The sequence below is a fragment of the Rhinolophus ferrumequinum genome, chromosome 14 (assembly GCF_004115265.2).
Source record: "Rhinolophus ferrumequinum isolate MPI-CBG mRhiFer1 chromosome 14, mRhiFer1_v1.p, whole genome shotgun sequence".
In the NCBI taxonomy this organism is placed as follows: Eukaryota; Metazoa; Chordata; class Mammalia; order Chiroptera; family Rhinolophidae; genus Rhinolophus; species Rhinolophus ferrumequinum.
This window is the reverse complement of record NC_046297.1, coordinates 27,630,610-27,650,825: the sequence shown is the minus strand read 5'-3', so window position 1 is coordinate 27,650,825 and position 20,216 is coordinate 27,630,610. Positions and strand designations below refer to the sequence as shown.

General features: G+C 34.3%; 1 protein-coding gene across 2 annotated transcripts in view; it reads left to right on the top strand.

The window, feature by feature from the left end:
- The window catches only part of SNTG1 (syntrophin gamma 1), a 468,529-nt gene that overhangs the window by 113,396 nt on the left and 334,917 nt on the right, over positions 1-20,216 (top strand). For both annotated transcript variants that reach the window (XM_033126633.1, XM_033126632.1), the window contains one exon: positions 7,271-7,373. In XM_033126633.1, the coding sequence (XP_032982524.1) occupies positions 7,271-7,373 (103 nt within the window). The remainder of the gene's footprint in view (positions 1-7,270; positions 7,374-20,216) is intronic.

Genomic DNA, 20,216 nt, shown 5'->3' with positions numbered 1-20,216 from the left:
AAAGGTACAGATTTTTTCTGTCTTTCAATAAGAATTTGCAATTTACTATACCTATTTGTTAAATCCCTACAATGTATGTCTACATGTTAAATCCCTACAATTTTTATAGTTTTTTTCAAATAGATTTTATAGGTTTTTCCCCCCCGGTTATAGTTATCTTACATAAACCTACCTTAACACATTAATTTTTAAATTCTAATTAGCATTTTAGTTTTACTAGGTGATACAGAACATAGCTGAAAAAGCTAGATACCCATAACTGACCTTTTATTAAAAACAAAACAAAATAATATCTTTAGGGAGAGATTTTATAATTAAAAAAAATTATTTTTCTCAGTTATACTTGAACAAACTTTCAAGATTGAAGTACAAATGTAAAGTTTTAAAAGAAAAGCAGTTGCCTATTGTCTATTTCTGAGGCAACTATATTTAACTTATGCATGTCCAATTCTCATGTTTACACTTAAGATGCTTGTACTGTTACTTGTTGATTACTTAACTCTAGATATTATTTATTGTACACTTACTATAGAACATAAGTATTTAGTGATTGCATTCTATAGCTCCATGTTTCACTGAGTCATAACCTCCCAGTACAGTCATGTAATAATGATAATATCAATATTAAATGTCAGTGCAAAACATAAGCCACGTTTATATATTCATAGTAAGCCAAAAATTGAATGGAAAAAAGTTGGAACTTTGAATGGGATTGTCTTGAATTTATAGAAAAGCAGGAGCGAATTGATATGTTCATATTATGTCTAGCAATTCAAGGCATAGCATATCTTTCCATTTATTTTAAAATAGTTATATTTATTTGATATTAAATCAAAATAAATTGGTCTTTGTATATTAACTTTGTATCTATGTCATTCCATACTAAACTTGCTTGCTAACTCACCCATTAATGTCTCGTGTAACCATGCCTATAAGTTCTTAAGTGTTTTCTATATTCTAAAAAATGTTACCTCTAAATAATCAGGGCTATTTTCTTCCTCCAAGTCTTATATATTTTATTACTTTTTTTTTTTGCCTTATTGAAATAAGACTGAAGAAAGATTAAGAAAAAAGAGAGATAGTGGACATTTTTGCTTCATTCCTGATCTCAGAGAGAACTGCTTCAATAATTCACCATTAACTATAATATGTCTTAAATTTTTTGTATATACTCTTTATAATATGAATACCTTTGTATACTCAGTTTTCTAAGAGTTTTTATGAAATAAATTTTGTGAAATGCTTCTTTGCATCTATTGCATTAAATATATATATGTATATATGTATTTATATATATATATATATATATATATATATCCTTTTATCTACTGTTAATGTGATGAAATATATCGTTATCTTGCATGTGTGTCTGTATATTCCCTGTCATTCAGACTGAGTTAATTTTATTTTTCTGTCCTGACAAGATGCTATCTTGTCTGTTTCACTCTATTATTGATAGACAAGATGCTATCTGACAAGATGCTATCTTGTCTGTTTCACTCTATTATTGAGCCAATCCACTATGTTTCTTTTTCATTTATATTATTGTATTTTTAGTCCTATAATTTTCATTTGGTTATTTTTTATACATTGTATTTCTTTGATAAAACTTAGTAATTATTCATTTGGTTCAAGTGAGAATTTGTAATTTCTTGTTGAAATATCTTATTGCATATTATGTTAAGAGACTCTGGCTCTTATTTAAGTTTATTTTTTTTTCTTTTTAAAAGAAGGAATTCACTCTGTTTAGCACACATTCCTTGTCTAATTTTATAGCCTTTGTTTCATATGACAACATAATATTTACAGGCTGTTTGTTGCTACTTTGATCTGATTGGTTTTCTTTTTGTCACTGGGACTCCTACTGCTACTTGCTGGTGCTGTTTGAGGAGGTGAAAATATCATTCCCAGGTGGGTCCCTGGTGCCACTAAGTGGATAAAAGCATGCTTTACCCAGCAGAAAGTAGATAATTACTCCATTGGGTAGGAACACTTAAGATATCCCTCTTCTGTCCTCCTCCTGCAGTCTGGGGGTCCCTAATTAGATCTTTATTTTCATTCTATCTTTCAGAGTTCTACTCTGATTGTCTCTTGCATATTTTTTCAGTATTTACAGTTGTACTTATTTAGGAGGGGCAGGGGAGATGAATCTGTGTTATTTTGTGACCAGAAGTTATTATAAATCATCTTGACAAACAATTCTTTTCTTTTGAATTAAAATTTATGAGTGACAATGGTTAGTAAAATTACATAGGTTTCAAGTTTGCAATTCTGTAATACACCCCCATCATATCACATTGTGTGTTTACCACCTAGAGTCAGTTCTCCTTCCATCACCATATATTGGACTCCGTTTACCCTCTTCTACCACACTCCTCCCCGCTTACTCTCTGGTATCCACTAAACTATTGTATGTGTCTATGAGCTTTTGTTTCTTTATTTGTTTGTCTTGTTCCTTTGTTGCTTTCAGTTTTATATCCCACATATCAGTGAAGTCATACAGTTCTCAACTTTTACCTTCTGACTTATTTTGCTCAGCATGATACTCTCAAGATCCATCCATGTTGTCAAAAATGGCACTATTTCATCTTTTCTTATGGCAGAATAGTATTCCATTATGTATATATACCAGAACTTCTTTATCCATTCATCTATTGAAGGACAAGGACATTTTGGTTGTTTCCATGTCTTGGCCACCATAAATAAAGATGCACTGAACATTGGAGCACACAAGTCTTTATGGATAAATTTTTTCAGATTTTTTGGGTAGATACACAGGATTGCTGGTTCATATGGAAATTCTATTTTTAATTTTTTGAGAAACCTCCACTCTTCCATAGCTGCTGCACCAATCTGTATTCCCACTAACACTGTATGAGGGTTCCTTTTTCTCCAGAGCCTCTCCAAATTTTGTTATTATTTGTCTTGTTGATGATAGCCATTCTAACTGATGTGAGGTGATATTTCATTGTGGTTTTTATTTGCATTTCTCTGATGATTAGTGATGAGCATTTTTTCATACGTCTATTGGCCATTTGTATGTCCTCTTAGGAGATATGTCTATTCAGGCTCTCTGAGCATGTTTTAATTGGATTGTTGGGGTTTTGTGTTGTTGAGTTGTATGAATTCCTTATATATTTTGGATATTAGCCCCTTATCAGAGGTGTTGTTGGCAAAAATCTTCTCCCATTCAGCTGGTTGCCTCTTTATTCTTTGATGGTTTATTTTGCTGTGCAGAAGCTTTTTAGTTTGATATAGTTCACTCACTTATTTTAGCTTTTACTTTCCTTGCCTTTGGAGTCAAATTCATGAAATGCTCTTTGAACCCACGGTCCATAAGTTTAGTACCTATGTTTTCTTCTGTGCAATTTATTGTTTCAAGTCTTATGTTTAAGGTCTTTGATCCATTTTAATTTTGGTACACGGTGACAGATAGCAGTCTAGTTTCATTCTTTTCCAACAAATTGCAGAAGTGGCTTTCCAATTCTCCCAGCACCATTTATTAAAGAGACTGTCTTTTCTCCAATATGTTTTTGGCTTCTTTGTTAAAATTTATGTGTTCATATTTATGTGGATTTATTTCTGAATTCTCAATTCTATTCCATTGGGCTGATATTTCTTTCTTTATTTTCTGTTTGGATGATCTATCCATAGCTGTCCATGATGTATTTAGGTGTCCTACTATAATTGTGTTTTGGTCAATTTCTCCCTTTAGTTCTGTTAGTAGTGGCTTGGTATATTTCAGTGCTCCCTGATTAGGGGCATAAATATTGATGACTGTTATGTCTTCTTGTTGTATAGTCCCCTTTATCATTATGAAATGTCCATCTTTGTCTTTTGTTACCTTTTTTTATCCTGAAGTCTGTTTCACTTTATATTGATATGGCTACACCTGCTATTCTCTGGATACCATTTGCTTGGAGTGTCAATTTCCACCCTTTCACTTTGACTCTTTCTTTGTCCTTGTATCTGAGATGTGTCTCTTGGAGGCAGCATAAGATTGGGTTTAGTTTTTTGATCCAATCTGCTACTTTGTGCCTTTTCATTGGTGAGTTCAGTCCATTTACATGTAGGGTGATTATTGATATATGAGGATTTCCTGTCATTCTATCTTTGGTTTTCTGGTAGGACTATGTTTCCATTGTTCCTTTGCTTTTTTGTACCTGTCTATTATTTCAGTGTGGTGATATTCTATGATTTTCCCTGTTTCTTCTTTTATTATGTTATATATTTCAATTCTGGATTTTTTTTTGAGTTGTTACCATTAAGTTTATGTAAAAGAACGTTTCATATTTAGAGGAATCCATTTTCTTCAGCATGCTTACTTTCTCCATTCCCTTATGCTGGTTCAGGCCTTTGCTCTCCCCACCTCCCCTTTTATTTTGGTCACAAATTATCCGTATTTATGTGGCTCGAATAGGCTTCTTCAGTATTCATTGTAGTGTTGGCTGTGTGTTAGAAAATTTCCTCAGCTTCTGTATGTCTGGAAAGGTCTTTATTCCTCCTTCATATCTAAAGGATATGTTTGCTGGATATATTATTCTTGGCTCATAATTTCTCTCTTTCAATAGTTTGCATATTTTATTCCACTCCCTCCTGGATTGTAGAGTTTCTGCTGTAAAATATGATGATACCCTAATGGACTTTCCTTTGTAGGTTACCATTTTCTTTTCCCTGGCTGCCATGAGGATTCTTTCTTTGTCATTAATTTTGAGAGCTTCTCCAGTGTGCCGTGGAGAAGGCCTGTTGGGGTTGAGGTAATTAGGTGTTCTATTTGCTTCTTGGATTCAAGGATCCAGTTCTTTCCACAGGTTTGGGAAGTTCTCATCGACTGTTTGAATATACTCTCTATTCCCTTCTCCTTTTCTTCTCCTTCTGGTATGCCCATTATTCTTATATTGTTCTTTCTGATGGAGTCAGAAAGTTCTTGTAGATTCTTTTATTTCTTTTAACTCAAGTCTCTCTCTTCTTCCATCTGTGTCATTTCCATATTTCCATCTTCAATGTCACTGATTCTTTCCTGCATCTGGTCAGCTCTATTACTTAAGCTGGATATTCATCCTTTTTTTCTTTTATTGAGTTCTTAATCTCCAGAAATTCTGTTTGGTTCTTTTAAAAAATTTCAATCTCTTTGGTAAAATGCTCATTTTGTTCTTTGATCGTGTTTCTGAGTTCATTAAACTGTCTGTGTTTTCTTGCATCTTGCTAAGGTTTTTAAGAACCAAAATCTTGAATTCTCTGTCATTTATGTGACATATTTTCATGTCTTTAAGTTCATTTTCTGGATACTTTTAATTTTGTTTCTGAGCTGCCTTCTTACCTTGTTTATTCATGGCAATTAGTGAATTATTATTTCTCTTCCTGGGTATGTACAGGAGTGGGTTCTGCAACAGGTTGATAGTAAGAGGTCTTTCCTTTGCTTTCCAGTAGATGTCGGTAGAAGGCTTTATTTTCTTTCCAACTGCAGCGTTTATTTCTCTCTCATGCTGTATTGTTCTATTTTCTCTGCACTGTTCTGGCTTCTCACACAATGTGGGTATTTTCTGGAAGGTGGTCTTCTCCTCTGTGAGCAGGTTGTCTGCATCTCAGGACACCACCTCCATTGGGGGATGTGGAAAGCTTCTGAAGTTCTGAAGCTCTTCCTGCACCAGATTCAGGCTTGTGTGTTTCACTGGCTCTGTTTACCCTGGCAGGATTCAGCCCTGATAGGTGAGGCAGGGATGAAGTGGGCTGTGATAGGTGACTGTGATCAATGGCAGTGACCACCACCACAGTCAGTCCTGCACCCAAAGCTCCCTACCCTTTGCCAGAACTAGTTGGGCTGCAAGACTGTGGCTGTGGGCCACAGTTCTCAGAACTGCAAATATTCTTTTTTTTTTTTTTTTTTTGATCTGACACTGCTACTGTTCTGCTTCTAGCAATGGACAGGTGGGGTTGGGGCAAGCTCTGGGAGGGTGGGATGGGGTTGATTAGGCTGTGTGCCTATGCTTTCCATCCTCTGCTTGGCAGTGAGGGCTTAAACTGCCGTTTTCACCCCTCTTCCCTCAGTGTTTGCTCCAAGGTCTCTTCCATGAGGGTTAGGTTCAGCTCATTAAATGCTGATACCTCAGGTGGGACTGTGGGCCCTAAGGGGAGCACTAGCAGTCTGAGTTCTTCCCTCTCCCCTGGCTGCAATAGCTCCAGAATACAGGGAGCTCAGAGCTCTGGTCTGGGTCCTGCGACCATAAGGCCGCCTCTCCGCACTTCCCGCTACAGTCCTCACCCGCTCACCCAATTTCCCTACTTTTAGGTGACTTCAGTTGCGCATCTCCTAGTCTTGCCTGTCTGCTGTCAGGCAGTCCTTTGTGGAATTATAGTTCAAGTTGTTGTAAATTCCAGGGGAGATTTCAAGAGGTTAACCTCACGCGGTCGTTTCTGTGATGTCATCCGAGCATCTTTTCTATATTTCATTAACAAGTTATGGTCCCATGTTTATTAACTGCTACTTATTAATTATTCTTAATTCTTCTCTTAGTTTATGTGAAATGTTAAAAAATTAAATATACTTACATCTTTTCCAGGTATATCTTCTATAAATAAATCCTCAGCTTTTTGTAATTCTAATATTTTTTACACTTCTCTTGGATTAGTTTTTTGAGAAATTTTCTTTATTTTAACTGGTCAATCTACACCTGTTAATTACATTTGGGAAATGTTGAGAGTTACTGATAATAATAGTCTTCATTATAATTCTAACTTGTCAAGAAATGAAACATAAAATATGCAATAATATAATAGGAAAATAATACCTATTTATTTTTTTGCAGTGGGTTTGAGTGAATTGGGGCAATTTTGTTTAATTAAAGTTAGCACTCTGGACAATATCTGCAGACATTTATTTGTATGTTTCCAAATGTTGCATAATAGATGCTCAATAAATATTTATTAATTTAATAAATACACTAGTTTGATCACTACATCATTTTGTAGACTTCACCATCCCTCATGTTTGCCTAATATAGACCATAGACTCAAGACAACCTCAGTAAATGTGAATGGAAGATCATGACACTGAGTGAACAGGAAACCATAGAATGATAAAAAGAGGAATGTTATTGACTGTATATCTATAATGTTACATCATTTATTCTCTCTGTCTTTCCTAAAATGTTTCTGACCACCAGGGAACAATGAAAGGAGGGAAAGACAACAAATAATTTCAAAGTTTTATGATCATCAAAAATTTGTGGACATACTGATAATGGTATCATTTTATGCTTTTTTATTTTAGGTTCAAGTTCTTCGGAATGCTGGAGAAGAAGTGACCCTAACAGTGTCTTTTATAAAAAGAGCACCTGCTTTCCTCAAACTCCCACTGAATGAAGACTGTGCATGTAAGCATTTATGAAGAATAGGTAAAATACTCACATCATCATATTTGAATTCAAAGTATCATTTCATGACAGTAATTAGTAATTTCTTTTTAAAATTGGGATTTCTGCCTGAATACAAACATTTTTTATGGAATTCTGTTATTCTTATACAAAGAGAACAGATGTAAGTTTTATTTCAAAATATACTCATTACATTTACAGTTATTTTTAATCTATAATTGTAGAAGTATTGTGTGTTTTGAAAATAAATGTCATATCAAATATACACATTGTATATCTTTATTAAATTTAATTAATAGTATTTCATGAATATATTTTCTTTAACTAGAAAATGATATACACTTATTTGACTAGTTACTTGCTAAAAAACATTTACATGTAAGTTGTCCTGATAAAAAATTGGAAGATTGCAGGAAGTACCAGTCTATGTGGAAGTGTATTAATTTTCATAAGAGCTACTTAAAAATATCAATCATTTGCATATTATGAAATGGAAGGTATGTTTTCTAATGTTTTTGATAGAACAATATCTTTCAACTGAGGTATAATTTGCATACAACAAAATTAAAAGATCTTAAATACATAGTTGGCATGGTTCTGACAAATACTCACATTTGCTTACTCCACACTCCTTTAAATCACAAATAATTCCTCTGTGTCTTTTCCCAGTAAATAACACTGCCAGAAACATCCATTAACTTCATTTCTTATCATCATATATTATTTTTGCTTCTTCTAAAATTGTATAGAATGAAATCATATTGTATTTATTCTTTTATGTCTGGTTTCTTTCATTATGTATAATCACTTGTTATATGTTTCTGTAGATTGTTCACTTACATTGCTGTGTAATACTCCATTACATGAATGTAGTAAAGTTTGGTAATGCATTCTGCTGTCAATAGACACCTATCTTTGTCCAGTATTTTGCTATTATAAATAGAGCTGCTATGAACATTCTTGTACAAAGCTTTGGAAGTCTTAGAATTTTATGGCACTATTACAAGTATGAGAAGTGGAATTGTAGAGTTACAGGACAGATGTATAATTAACTTGTTAACAAACTGCCAAATTTATTTATAAAACAAACATATATATAAAGAACTCTCAATTCCCACTCCAGCAGGTATATGAGAGTTCAAGTTGTTCTATAATTATTCCAAGTTTGATGGTCAAAATTTTTTTTTTTAGGCATTATATGGAGTGTGTAGTGGTAGCTTATTGTAGCTTTAATTTTCATTTCCCTGAAAACTAATGATGATGAGCTCCTTATCATGTTCCATTTGCGTATTTTATATTTCATTTGCATATGTAATGTTATAATGCATCTAATCAAGTCTTTTGCCCAGTTTTCTTTTCGTATGTCATTATTGCACTGCAGGAGTTTAAAAAATATATTCTGTATACAAGCCATTTATTAGCTCTATGTGAAACAAATATTTTCCCTCAGTCTATGCATAACTATACAGGTGTGCCAAAAAAATGTATACATTTTTAAAGAAAGAAAAGCTATATTAAAATTATAGTACTCAATATATACCAATAACAAAAGATGAATACAAGTCATGTTTGACTTCTGCAATTACAAGAGGTGCTCAAAGTGGTTACCATCAGCAGTCAGACACTTCTGATTATGCAGTGTTGAACTATTGCTTTAGCAATGTTGACCAAAGTGTCCACTTGTATACATGTTTTTGGCACCCCTGGTATTTTTTGTCTAAAGTTGTCTTAGATTTATATGTTAAATTTTTTTTGAACATTGCTTTATTTTTAAATTCTTTTTTATTGTTCAAATATAGTTGGCATTCAATATTAGATGAGTTTCAGGTGTACAACATAGTGTTTAGACATTTATGTAATTTACAAAGTGATCCCCACATAAGCTTAGTACCCACTTGACATGATGCAAAGTTATTACAATACATTGACTATATTCCCTATGCTGTAATTTACATCCCCATGACTAATACTTCTTAATCCAATTTGTATTTCTTAATCCCTTCACCTTGTCAACCATCAGTTTGTTCTCTGTTTCTATGAGTTTGTATCTGTTTTTGATTATTTATTTGGTTTGTTTTTAAGGTTCCACATATAAGTGAGATTATATGGTATTTGTCTTTCTCTGTCTTATTTCACTTAACATGATATCCTCTACGTCCATCCATGTCAAAAATGGCAAGATTTATTTATATTTTTACAGCTGAGTAATATTTGATTATATATAGTACACACACACACACACACACACACACACAAACACACACACAAATATTTCCTCTTCTTTATTCAATCATCTCTCAGTAGACACTTAGGTTGCTTCCATATCTTGGCTATTTTAAATAATACTGCAATGAACATGGGAATGTATGTTTCTTTTCAATTAGTGTTTTGGATTTCTTTAGATGAGTACCCAGAAATGGGAATGCTGAGTCATATGGTAGCTCTATTTTTAATTTTTTGAGGAACCAACAAACTGTTTTCCATAGTGGCTACACCAATTTGTAATCACAATGGAGCATGAGGGTTTCCTTTTCTCGTAATCCCCGCCAACACTTGTTGTTTTTTGATTTATTGATGATAACCATTCTGACAGGTATGAGGGGAGATACCACATTGTGGTTTTAATTTCCATTTATCTGATGATTAGTGATATTGAGCATCATTTCATATATCTGTTGGCCATCTGTATGTCCTTTTAGGAGAAGTGTCTACTCAGTTCCTCTGCCTATTTTTTAATTGGATTGTTTATTTTTTTGGTTTTAAGTTGTATGAGTTCTTTATAAATTTTGGATATTAACTGCTTATCAGATGTATCATTGGCAAATATCTTCCTAATAGGTAGATTGTCTTTTTGTTTTGCTGATGGTTTTCTTTGCTGTGCAAAAGCATTTTATTTTGTAGCAGTCCCATTTGTTTATTCCCCCCCCCTTGCTTAAGGAGGTATATCAGAAAAAAAAATTACTAAGAGCAATATCAGAGAGTTTACTGTCTATGTTTTCTTCTAGGAGTTTTATGGATCCAGGTCTTACATTTAAGTCTTCAATCCATTTTGAGTTTATTCTTGTATATGGAGTAAGAAGGTAGTCCACTTTCATTTTTTTTTCATGTGTCTGTCCAGTTTTTCCAACACTATTTATTTAATACACTATCTTTATCCCACTGTATATTTTTGCCTTCTTTGTCATAAGTGAAATGACCCTATAGGCTTGGGTTAATTTCTTGGCTCTTTTTTTCTGTTCCATTGATCTATGGGTCTGTTTTTATGCCAGTACCTTGCTGTTTTGATTACTATAGGCTTGTAGTATAGTTTGATATCAGGTAGCATGATACCTCCAACTTTGTGCTTGTTTCTCAAAGTTGTTGTGGCTATTTGGGGTCTTTTGTTGTTCCATAAAATTTTAGGATTATTTGCTCTAGATCTGTGAAAATTGCCATTCATATTTTAATAGGGACTGCATTGAATGAATAGATTGCTTTGGGGAGTACGGACATTTTAACTATGTTATTTATTCCTAATGGAACACAGTATATGCTTCCATTTATTTATATCCTCTTCAATTTGTTTTCAATGTCTTACAATTTTGCAAGTACAGATTTAACCTCCTTGGTTAAATTTATTTCTAGGTATTTTACTTTATTTTATTTTGATGCAATTGTAAATATAATGGTTTTCTTAATTTTTTTGGGGGATAGTTTGTTATTGGAGTACAAAAATGCAACCAATTCTAAATATTGATTTTGTATTCTGCTACTTACTGAATTCATATGAGTTCAAGTAGTTTTGGGTGGATCCTTTATATAGTATTATGCCATCTGAAAATAATGACAGTTTTACTTCTTCCTTTCCAGTTTGAATGTCTTTTATTTATTTTTCTTTTCTGATTGCTATGGCCAGGACTTCCACTACTATGCTGAATAGCAGTAATGGAATTGGACATCCTTGTCTTGTTCCTAATCTTAAGGAAAACACTTAGCTTTTCACCACTGAGTATTATATTATCTGTGGGTTTGTCTTATATGGCCTTTATTATGTTGAGGTATATTTCCTCTATTTCCAGTTGGCTGAGAGTTTTTATCATAAATTTATGCTGGATTTTGTCAGATACCTTTTCTGCATCTCTTAATAAGATCAGATGATTTTTATCCTTCATTTTGTTTATGTGGTGTGTCATGTTAATTGATTTGTGGATATTGAATCACATTTGCATACCAGGAATAAATCCCACTTTATCATGGTATGTGATCTTTTTAATGTATTGCTGAATTGGTTTGCTAATATTTTGCTGAGGATTTTTACATCTATATTGATCAGGAATCTCAGCCTGTAGTTTTCTTATAATGTCTTTGTCTGGTTTTGGAATCAGTGTAATGCTGGCCTCGTAAAGTGAATCTGGGGGTCTTCCATTCTCTTGAATTTTTTGGAATAGTTTGGGAAGCATAGGTGTTAATTCATGGAATGTATGGTAAAATTCACTTGAGAAGTACCTGGTCCAGGACTTTTGTTGAGAGGTTTTTTTTTTTTTTTTTTTTGTTTGTTTTTATCCTTTATTTGATTTTGTTCATAATTAACATCTCTTCAGATTTTGTTTCTTTTTTATTCAGTCTTGGAAGATACTATGTTTCTATGAATTTATCTGTTTTTTCCAGGTTGTCCAGCTTGTCAGCATATAATTCTTTATACTATTTTCTTATACTCCTTTGTATTTCTGTGATATCAGTTCTCACTTTTCTTTTATTTCTGATTTTATTTATTTGTGTCCTCTCACTTTTTTTTCCTTGATGAATCTGGTTAATGATTTATCAATTTTATTTATCTTGTCTAAGAACAAGCTCATGGTTTCACTGATATTTTTTTTTAACTCTATTTTGTTTATTTACATTTTAACCTTTATTATTTCCTTCCTTCTACTCACTTTGGTCTTTGTTTGTTCTTCTTTTTCTAGTTCCTTTTGTTGTAAGGTTAGCTTGTTTGAGATTTTTCTTGTTTCTTGACATAGGACTGTATTGCTATGAATTGCCCACTCAGAACTGTTTTGGCTGTGTGCCATAGATTTTTTAGGTCATTGTGTTTTACATATCATTTGTATCAGGACATTTTTTATTTCTCCCTTGATCTTTTCGTTAACTCATTCATTGTTTAGTGGCATGTTGTGTGTGTTTTTCCCTGTTCTTCTTGTAATTGACTCCTAGTTTTGTACCATTGTGATCAGAGATGATGCTTGATATGATTTCAATCTTTCTAAATTTATTGAGACTTGTTTTGTGGCCTAATATGTGGTCTATCCTGGAAAATACCCATTTGTGCTTGAATAGAATATATATTCTGTTGTTTTTGGGGGAAATATTCTAAGCGTATCAATTAAGTCATCTGGGCTAATGTGTCATTTAAGGCCACTCTTTGCTTGTTGATTTTGTCTTTGGATGGTCTATCCATTGATGTCAATTGGGTGTTAAAGTTCTGTGTTATAACTGTGTTACTGTCAATCTCTCCCTTTTTGTCCATGAATATTTGCTTTATATAGAGTTAGGTGCTCCTTTGTTAGGTGTGTAAATGTTTATAAGCATTATATTTTCTTGTTGGATTGATCCCTGTATCATCATGAAATGTCCTTCTTTGACTCTTGTCTTTGACCTTTGTCTTAAAGACTATTTTGCCTCACATAAGTTTTGATACTCCAGTTTTTTGTTTTTTGTTTTTTCCAACTTCGATGTGCATGAAATATCTTTTTCTATCCAGTTTACTTTCAGCCTATGTGTGTCTTTTGATCAGAAGTGGTCTCTTATAGGCAGTATATGCATGAGTTTTGTTTCCTTATCCATTCAGCCACCCTATGTCTTTTGACTGGAGAATTTAATGCATTTATTATTTTAATTTTTGATACTTATGTATTGTTGTCATTTGTTATTTATATTTTTATCTTTTTTTCACCCTTCATCTTCTTAAAGAAATCCTTTTAGCATTTCTTATAATGCTGGTCTGATGGGGATGAAATCCTTTAGGTTTTGTTTGTTAGTTTCTTTGTTTTGTTTTGTTTTGTTTTTTGTCTGGGAAGCTCTTTATCTCTCCTTTGATTCTAAATGATTGCTTTGCCATGTAGCAGAGTCTTGCTTTTATGTCCTTGCTTTTCATCATTTTTTAATATTTCCTTTTTTAAATTAAATTTTATTAGGGTGACAATTGTTAGTAAAGTTACACAGATTTCAGGTGTACAATTCTATATTACATCATTTATAAATCCCATTGTGTGTTTACACCCAGAGTCAGTTCCACTTCCATCACCATATATTTGATCCCCTTTAACCTCATCTTTACCTCCCCCCTTACCCTCTGGTAACCAATAAACTATTGTCTGTGTCTCTGAGTTTTCATTTCTCATTTGTTTGTCTTGTTGTTTTATTGTTCTTGGTTCATATACCACATATCAGTGAAATCATATGGTTCTCTGCTTTGTCTGTCTGACTTATTTTGCTTAGCATTATAATCTCAAGACCCATCCATGTTGTCACAAATGGTCCTATTTCATCTTTTCTTACCGCCAAATAGTATTCCATTTTGTACATATACCACAACATCTTTATCCATTCATCTATCGAAGGACATTTGGTTGTTTCCATGTATTGGCCACCGTAAATAAAGCTGAAATGAACATTGGAGCACACTTGTCTTTATGTATAAATGTTTTCAGATTATTTAGGTAGATGGATTGCTGGGTCAGATGGTAATTCTATTCTTAATTTTTTGAGGAACCTCCACACTGCCTTCCATAGTGGTTGCACCATTCTGCATTCCCACCAACAGTGCATAAGGGTTCCGTTTTCTCCACAGGCTCTCCAACCCTTGTTACTATTTGTCTTGTGGAAGATAGCCATTCTAACTGGGTTGAGGTGATATCTCATTGTTGTTTTTATTTGCATTTCTCTGATGATTAGTGATGAGCATTTTTTCATATGTCTATTTGCCATTTGTATGTCCTCTTTGGAGAAATGTCTCTTCAGGTCCTCTGTCCATTTTTCAATTGGGTTGTTTGTTTTTTTGTCGTTGAGTTTCATGAGTTCTTTTATATTTTGGACATTAGCCCCTTTTCGGAGTCACTGCTTGCAAATATCTTCTCCCATTCACTTGGTTGCCTCTTTATTTTGTCAGTGGTTTCTTTTGCTGTGCAGAAGCTTTTAAGTTTGATATAGTCCCATTCATTTATTTAAGCTTTTATTCCTTCGCCTTTGGAGTCAAATTCATGCAACACTCTTTGAACCTAAGGTCCATAAGTTTAGTACCTATGTTTTCTTCTATGCAGTTTATTGTTTCAGGTCTTACACTTAAGTCTTTGATTCATTTTGAATTAAATTTGGTTCATGGTGAGAGATAAGAGTCCAGTTTCACTCTTTTGCATATGGCTTTACAATTCTGCCAGCACCATTTATTGAAGAGTCTGTCCTCTCTCCATTGTATGTTTTTTGTTTCTTTGTCAAAAATTATCTCTCCATATATACATGGTTTTATTTCTAGGTTCTCCATTCTTTCCATTGGTCTATGTGTCTGTTTTTCTGATAGTACCATGCTTTTTTGATTATTGCTGCACTGTAGTACAAGCTAAAGTCAGGGAGTTTGATGCCTCCAGGGTTGTTCTTTTTTATTAAGATTGCTTTGGCTATTTGGGATCTTTTGTGGTTCCAAACAAATCTGATAATTATTTGTTCTATTTCTTTAAAAAATGCCATTGGGATTTTGGTGGGGATTGCATTAAATCTGTATATTGCTTTGGATAATATTGCATTTTAACTATGTTGATTCTTCCAATACATGAGCACTGAATGTCTTTCCGTTTCTTTGTGTCTTCTTCAATTTCTGTTATAAATGTCTTATAGTTTTCAACATATAGGTCTTTCACATCCTAGGTTAAATTTATTCCTAGGTATTTTCTTTTTGCTGCAATTGCAAAAGGAATTTTTTTTTTTAAATTTCTTTTCTGAGATTTAATTTTTAGTATATAGGAATGCAGTGGAATTTTGTACATTGATTTTGTAGCCAGCAACTTTAACGTATTCGTTGATTGTTTCTAATAGCTTTTTGGTGGAGTCTTTAGGGTTTTCTATATATAGCATCATGTCATTTGCAAAGAGTGACAATTTAACTTCTTCATTCCCAATTTGAATGCTTTTTATTTCTTTCTCTTGCCTGATTGCTCTGGCAAGGACTTCCAACACTATGTTGAAAAGCAGAGGTGATAGGGGACAACGCTCTTGTGTACCTGAACGTAGAGCAAAGGGCTTCAGTTTTTCACCGTTAATTAGGAGATTAGCTGAGGGTTTGTCATATATGGCCTTTATTATGTTAAGGTATTTTCCTCTATTCCTATCTTATTAAGTGTTTTAATCATAAATGGATGTTGTATGTTGTCAAATGCTTTTTTTGCATCAATTGATATAATCCTATGATTTTTGTCCTTTATTTTGTTCATGTGATGTATCACATTGATGGATTTGCATATGTTGAACCATCCATGTGCTCCTGGGATGAACCCCACTTCAGTTGTGACGAATAATCTTTTTAATGCATTGTTGCATTTGATTTGCTAGAGTTTTGTTTAGGATTTTTGCATCTGTATTCATCATATATATTGGTCTGCAATTTTCTTTTTATGTGTTGTCCTTAACAGGTTTTGCTATCAGGGTAATGTTGGCCTCATAAAATGAGTTAGGGATTACTGTCTCTTCTTCAATTTTTTGGAAGAGTTTGAGCTGGATTGGTATTAGATCCTCTTTGAAGGTTTGGTAAAGTTTAGTAGTCCCGGACTTTCATTCTGGTGATCGGTATGTTAGATTTTCCAGTTCTTCGTGATTCAGCCTAAAAAGGCTATATGTTTCTAAGAACTTGTCCATTTTTTATAGGTTATTGAATTTGGTGGCATATAATCCTTCATAGTATTCTTGGATGATCCTTTTTATTTCTGTGGCATCCGTGATAACTTCCCTTTTTTCATTTCTGATTTTGTTTGTTAGTGTCTTCTCTCTTTTTATCTTAGTGAGTCTAGCCAAGGGTTTGTCAATTTTGTTCATCTTTTCAAAGAACCAGCTCTTTGTCACATTAATTTTTTCTATTGTCTTTTTGTTCTCTATTTCATTTAGTTCTGCTCTGATTTTTGTTATTTCCTTTCTTCTCCTGAACTTGGGTTTCATTTGTTCTTCTTTTTCTAGTTCTTTAAGATGTAACATGAGGTTATTTATTTGGGATTTTTCTTGTGTCTTGAGATAGGCCTGTAATGATATAAATTTCCCTCTTAAAACTGCTTTCACTGCATCCCAAAAATTTTGGTAGGTTGTATTTTCATTCTCATTTGTTTCTATGCATCTTTTGATCTCTTCTCTAATTTCTTCTTTGACCTGGTTGTTCTTTAAAAGTATGTTGTTTAGTCTCCATGTATTTGTGGTTTTCTCTTGCTTTCTTTTTGCAGTTGATATCCAATTCCAAAGCCTTTTAATCAGAGAATATGCTTGGTATGATTTCAATCTTCTTAAATATGCTAAGGCTAGTTTTATGTCTCAATATATGATCTATTCTTGAGAATGTTCCACTTACACTAGAAAAGAATACATAGTATGATGTTTTAGGATGAAGTGTTCTATAAATGTCAATGATGTCCATTTCATCTAATATGTCATTTAGGGCACTAATTCGTTTTTTATTTTCTGTTTGATGATCTACCCATAGCTGGCAATCATGTATTTAGGTCCCCTAGTATAATTGTGTTTTGGTCAATTTCTTCCTTTAGTTCTGTTAGTAGTTGCTTGATATATTTCGGTGTTCCCTGTTTGGGGGGCATAAATATTGATGACTGTTATGTCTTCTTGTTGTATAGTCCCCTTTACCATTATGAAATGTCCATCTTTGTCCTTTGTTACCTTTTTCACCCTGAAGTCTATTTCATCTGATATCATTATAGCTTTACTTGATTTTCTTTGGATACCATTTGCTTGGAGTGTCAATTTCCATCGTTTCACTTTGAGTCTATGCTTGACCATGTAGCTGAGATGTGTCTCTTGGAGACAGCATATAGTTGGGTTTAGTTTTTTGATCAAAACTGCTACTCTGTGCCTTTTTATTGATGTGTTCAGTCCATTTACATTTAGTGTGATTATTGGTATGCGGATATTTCCTTTCATTCTATCTTTAGTTTTCTGGTAATACTGTGTCTCCATTTTTTTTTTTTTTTTTTTTTTTTTTTGCCTTTTTGTTGTCATCTATTATTTCTGGGTGGTGGTTTCCTATGTTTTTTTTCCTCTGTTTTTTCTTTTATTACAGTATGTATTTCAGTTCTGAATTTTTTTTGAGTGGTTATCATTTAGTTGATGTAAAAGAAAGTTTGATCTTTAGAGTATTCCATTTTCTTCAGCATATTTACGTTCTCTATTCCCACATTCTGGTTCAGTCCTTTACTCTCCCTCTTTTTATGTTTTGGTTGCCAGAAATTGTCCCTGTTGTTGGTGATCAAATGGCCTCCTTTAATATTTCTTGTACTACTGTCGTGTATTAGAAAATTCCCTCAGCTTCTGTATGTCTGGAAAGGTCTTTATTCCTCCTTCATATCTAAAGGATATCTTTGCTGGGTGTGTAATTCTTGGCTCATAATTTCTCTCTTTCTATAGTTTGAATATTTGGTTCCATTCCCTCCTGGATTGTAGAGTTTCTGCTGAAAAATCTGATGATAATCTAATGGGCTTTCCTTTGTAGGTTACTGTCTTGTTTTCCCTGGTTGCCTTGAGGATTGTTTCTTTGTCATTGATTTTTGAGAGCTTCAATACAATGTGCCTTGGAGAAGGCCTGTTGAGGTAATTAGGTGTTCTATTTGCTTCTTGGATTTGAGGATCCAGTTCTTTCCACAAGTTTGGGAAGTTCTTATCGACCATTTGTTTGACTGTACTCTCTGTTCCCTTCTCTCTTTCTTCTTCTTCTGGTATGCCCATTAGTCTTATATTGATCTTTCTGATGGAGTCAGAAAGTTCTTGTAGAGTTATTTCATTTCTTTTAAATCTCAAGTCTCTTTCTTCTTCCTTCCGTGTCATTTCCAGGTTTCTATCTTCAATGTCACTGATTCTTTCCTCCATCTGGTCAACTCTACTACCTAAGCTGGCTATTTTATTATTCTTTTTTTTGTTGTTGTTGAGGTCTTAACTCCAGAAATTCTATTTTGTTGTTTTTTAAAATTTCAAGCTCTTTGGTAAAATGTTCATGTTGCTCTTTGATTGTGTTTCTGAGCTCATTAAACTACCTCTCTGTGCTTTCTTGCTTCTCTTGAGTTTTTTCAGAACTGCAATCTTGAATTCTCTGTCATTTAAGTCACATATTTCCATATCCTTAAGTTCATTTTCTGGAGACTTTTCACTTTTTTTTCTGAGCTGTCTTGTTGCCTTGGTTATTCATGTCAATTAATGATTTATTATTTCTCTTCCTAGACATCTACAGGAGTGAGTTCTGCAACAGGTTGATAGAAGAGGTCTTTCTTTTGTTTTCCGGTACGTGTTGGTAGAATGTTTTATTTTCTCTCTGACTGCAGCCTTTTTCTCTCTCTTACATTGTAGTGTTATGGTTTCTCTGCACTATTCCAGCTTCTCACACAATGGGGGGAATCCGTGGAAGGTGGGCTTCTCCTCTGTTAACAGTTCATCTGGGTCACAGGGCATCACATCCCTGTGGGGATGTGATGAGCTTTTGAAGTTCCAAACTTTCGTGCACCAGACTCAGAGCCCGTGTGTTTCAGCAGTTCTGTTTACTCCTGCAGGGATATGGCCAGATAGGTGGGAACGGACTGGGGTGAGTTGTGAGAATTGGCCCAGAGCAATGGCAGCAACCACCACCACAGCCAGTCCTGCTTCCACACCTCACTCCCCTTTCCCCCCTCTAGTTGGACTGTGAATCTGTGTCTATGGACCACAGTTTTCAGAACTGCAAATATTCTGTTCTTTTGATCTGACACTCCTACTATTCTGCTCCTATTACTGGGCAGGTGGTGGCAGGGAAAGCTCTGGGAGGGGGAGGATAGTCTCAGTGCCTAAGGCTTTCGTTCTCTGTAGCAGTAAGGGCTTACACCACCGTTTTCAGCCTTCTTCCCTCAGTCTTTGCTCTGAGATCTCTGTCATGAGCGTTGGGTTATATGCAGTCCCTTCAGCCCTGTGGGCCATAAACAGAGCCCTAGCAGTCCGAGTTCTTTCCTGTCCCACAGCTGCAGTAGTTCTGGGATGCAGTGAGCTCAGAGCAGTGAGCTAGGTCTGCGTCCTGTGCCTGCGCAGCTCCATCTCTGCACTTCTCCCTTCCCTTCTCACCTGCTTGCACAATTTGCCCTCCTTTAGGTGAATTCAGTAGTGAGCCTCTTTGTCTTGCCTGTCTGCTGTTCAGGGAGTCCTTTATGGAGTTATAGTTGTTCAATTTGTTGTAAATTTCAGTGCAGATATCCAGTGGCTCACCTCATGCCTCCATTTTGATGATTTTTTTGAATATTTCATGCCAATCCTTTCTGGCCTGCAAAGTTTCTGTTGAGAAATCTGCAGACAGTCTAATGGACTTGATAGTATCTAACTGCCTCTCTCTTGTTATTTTTGACGTTCTCTTTCTGTCTTTAACTTTTGGCATTTTAGTTATGGTGTATCTTGGTGTGGGCCTTTTTGGGGTCAGCTTATTTGGGACACTCTGTACTTCTTGGATTTTATGTCTATTTCCTTCACTGGGTCAGGGAAATGTAAAGTCATTATCTCTTCATCAGGTTCGCAGTCTCTTTCTCTCTCTCTTTTTTCCTTCTGGTACCTGTCGTGCGGGGGACCCTGCTCACTACGCCATGTGTCGTGCGGGGA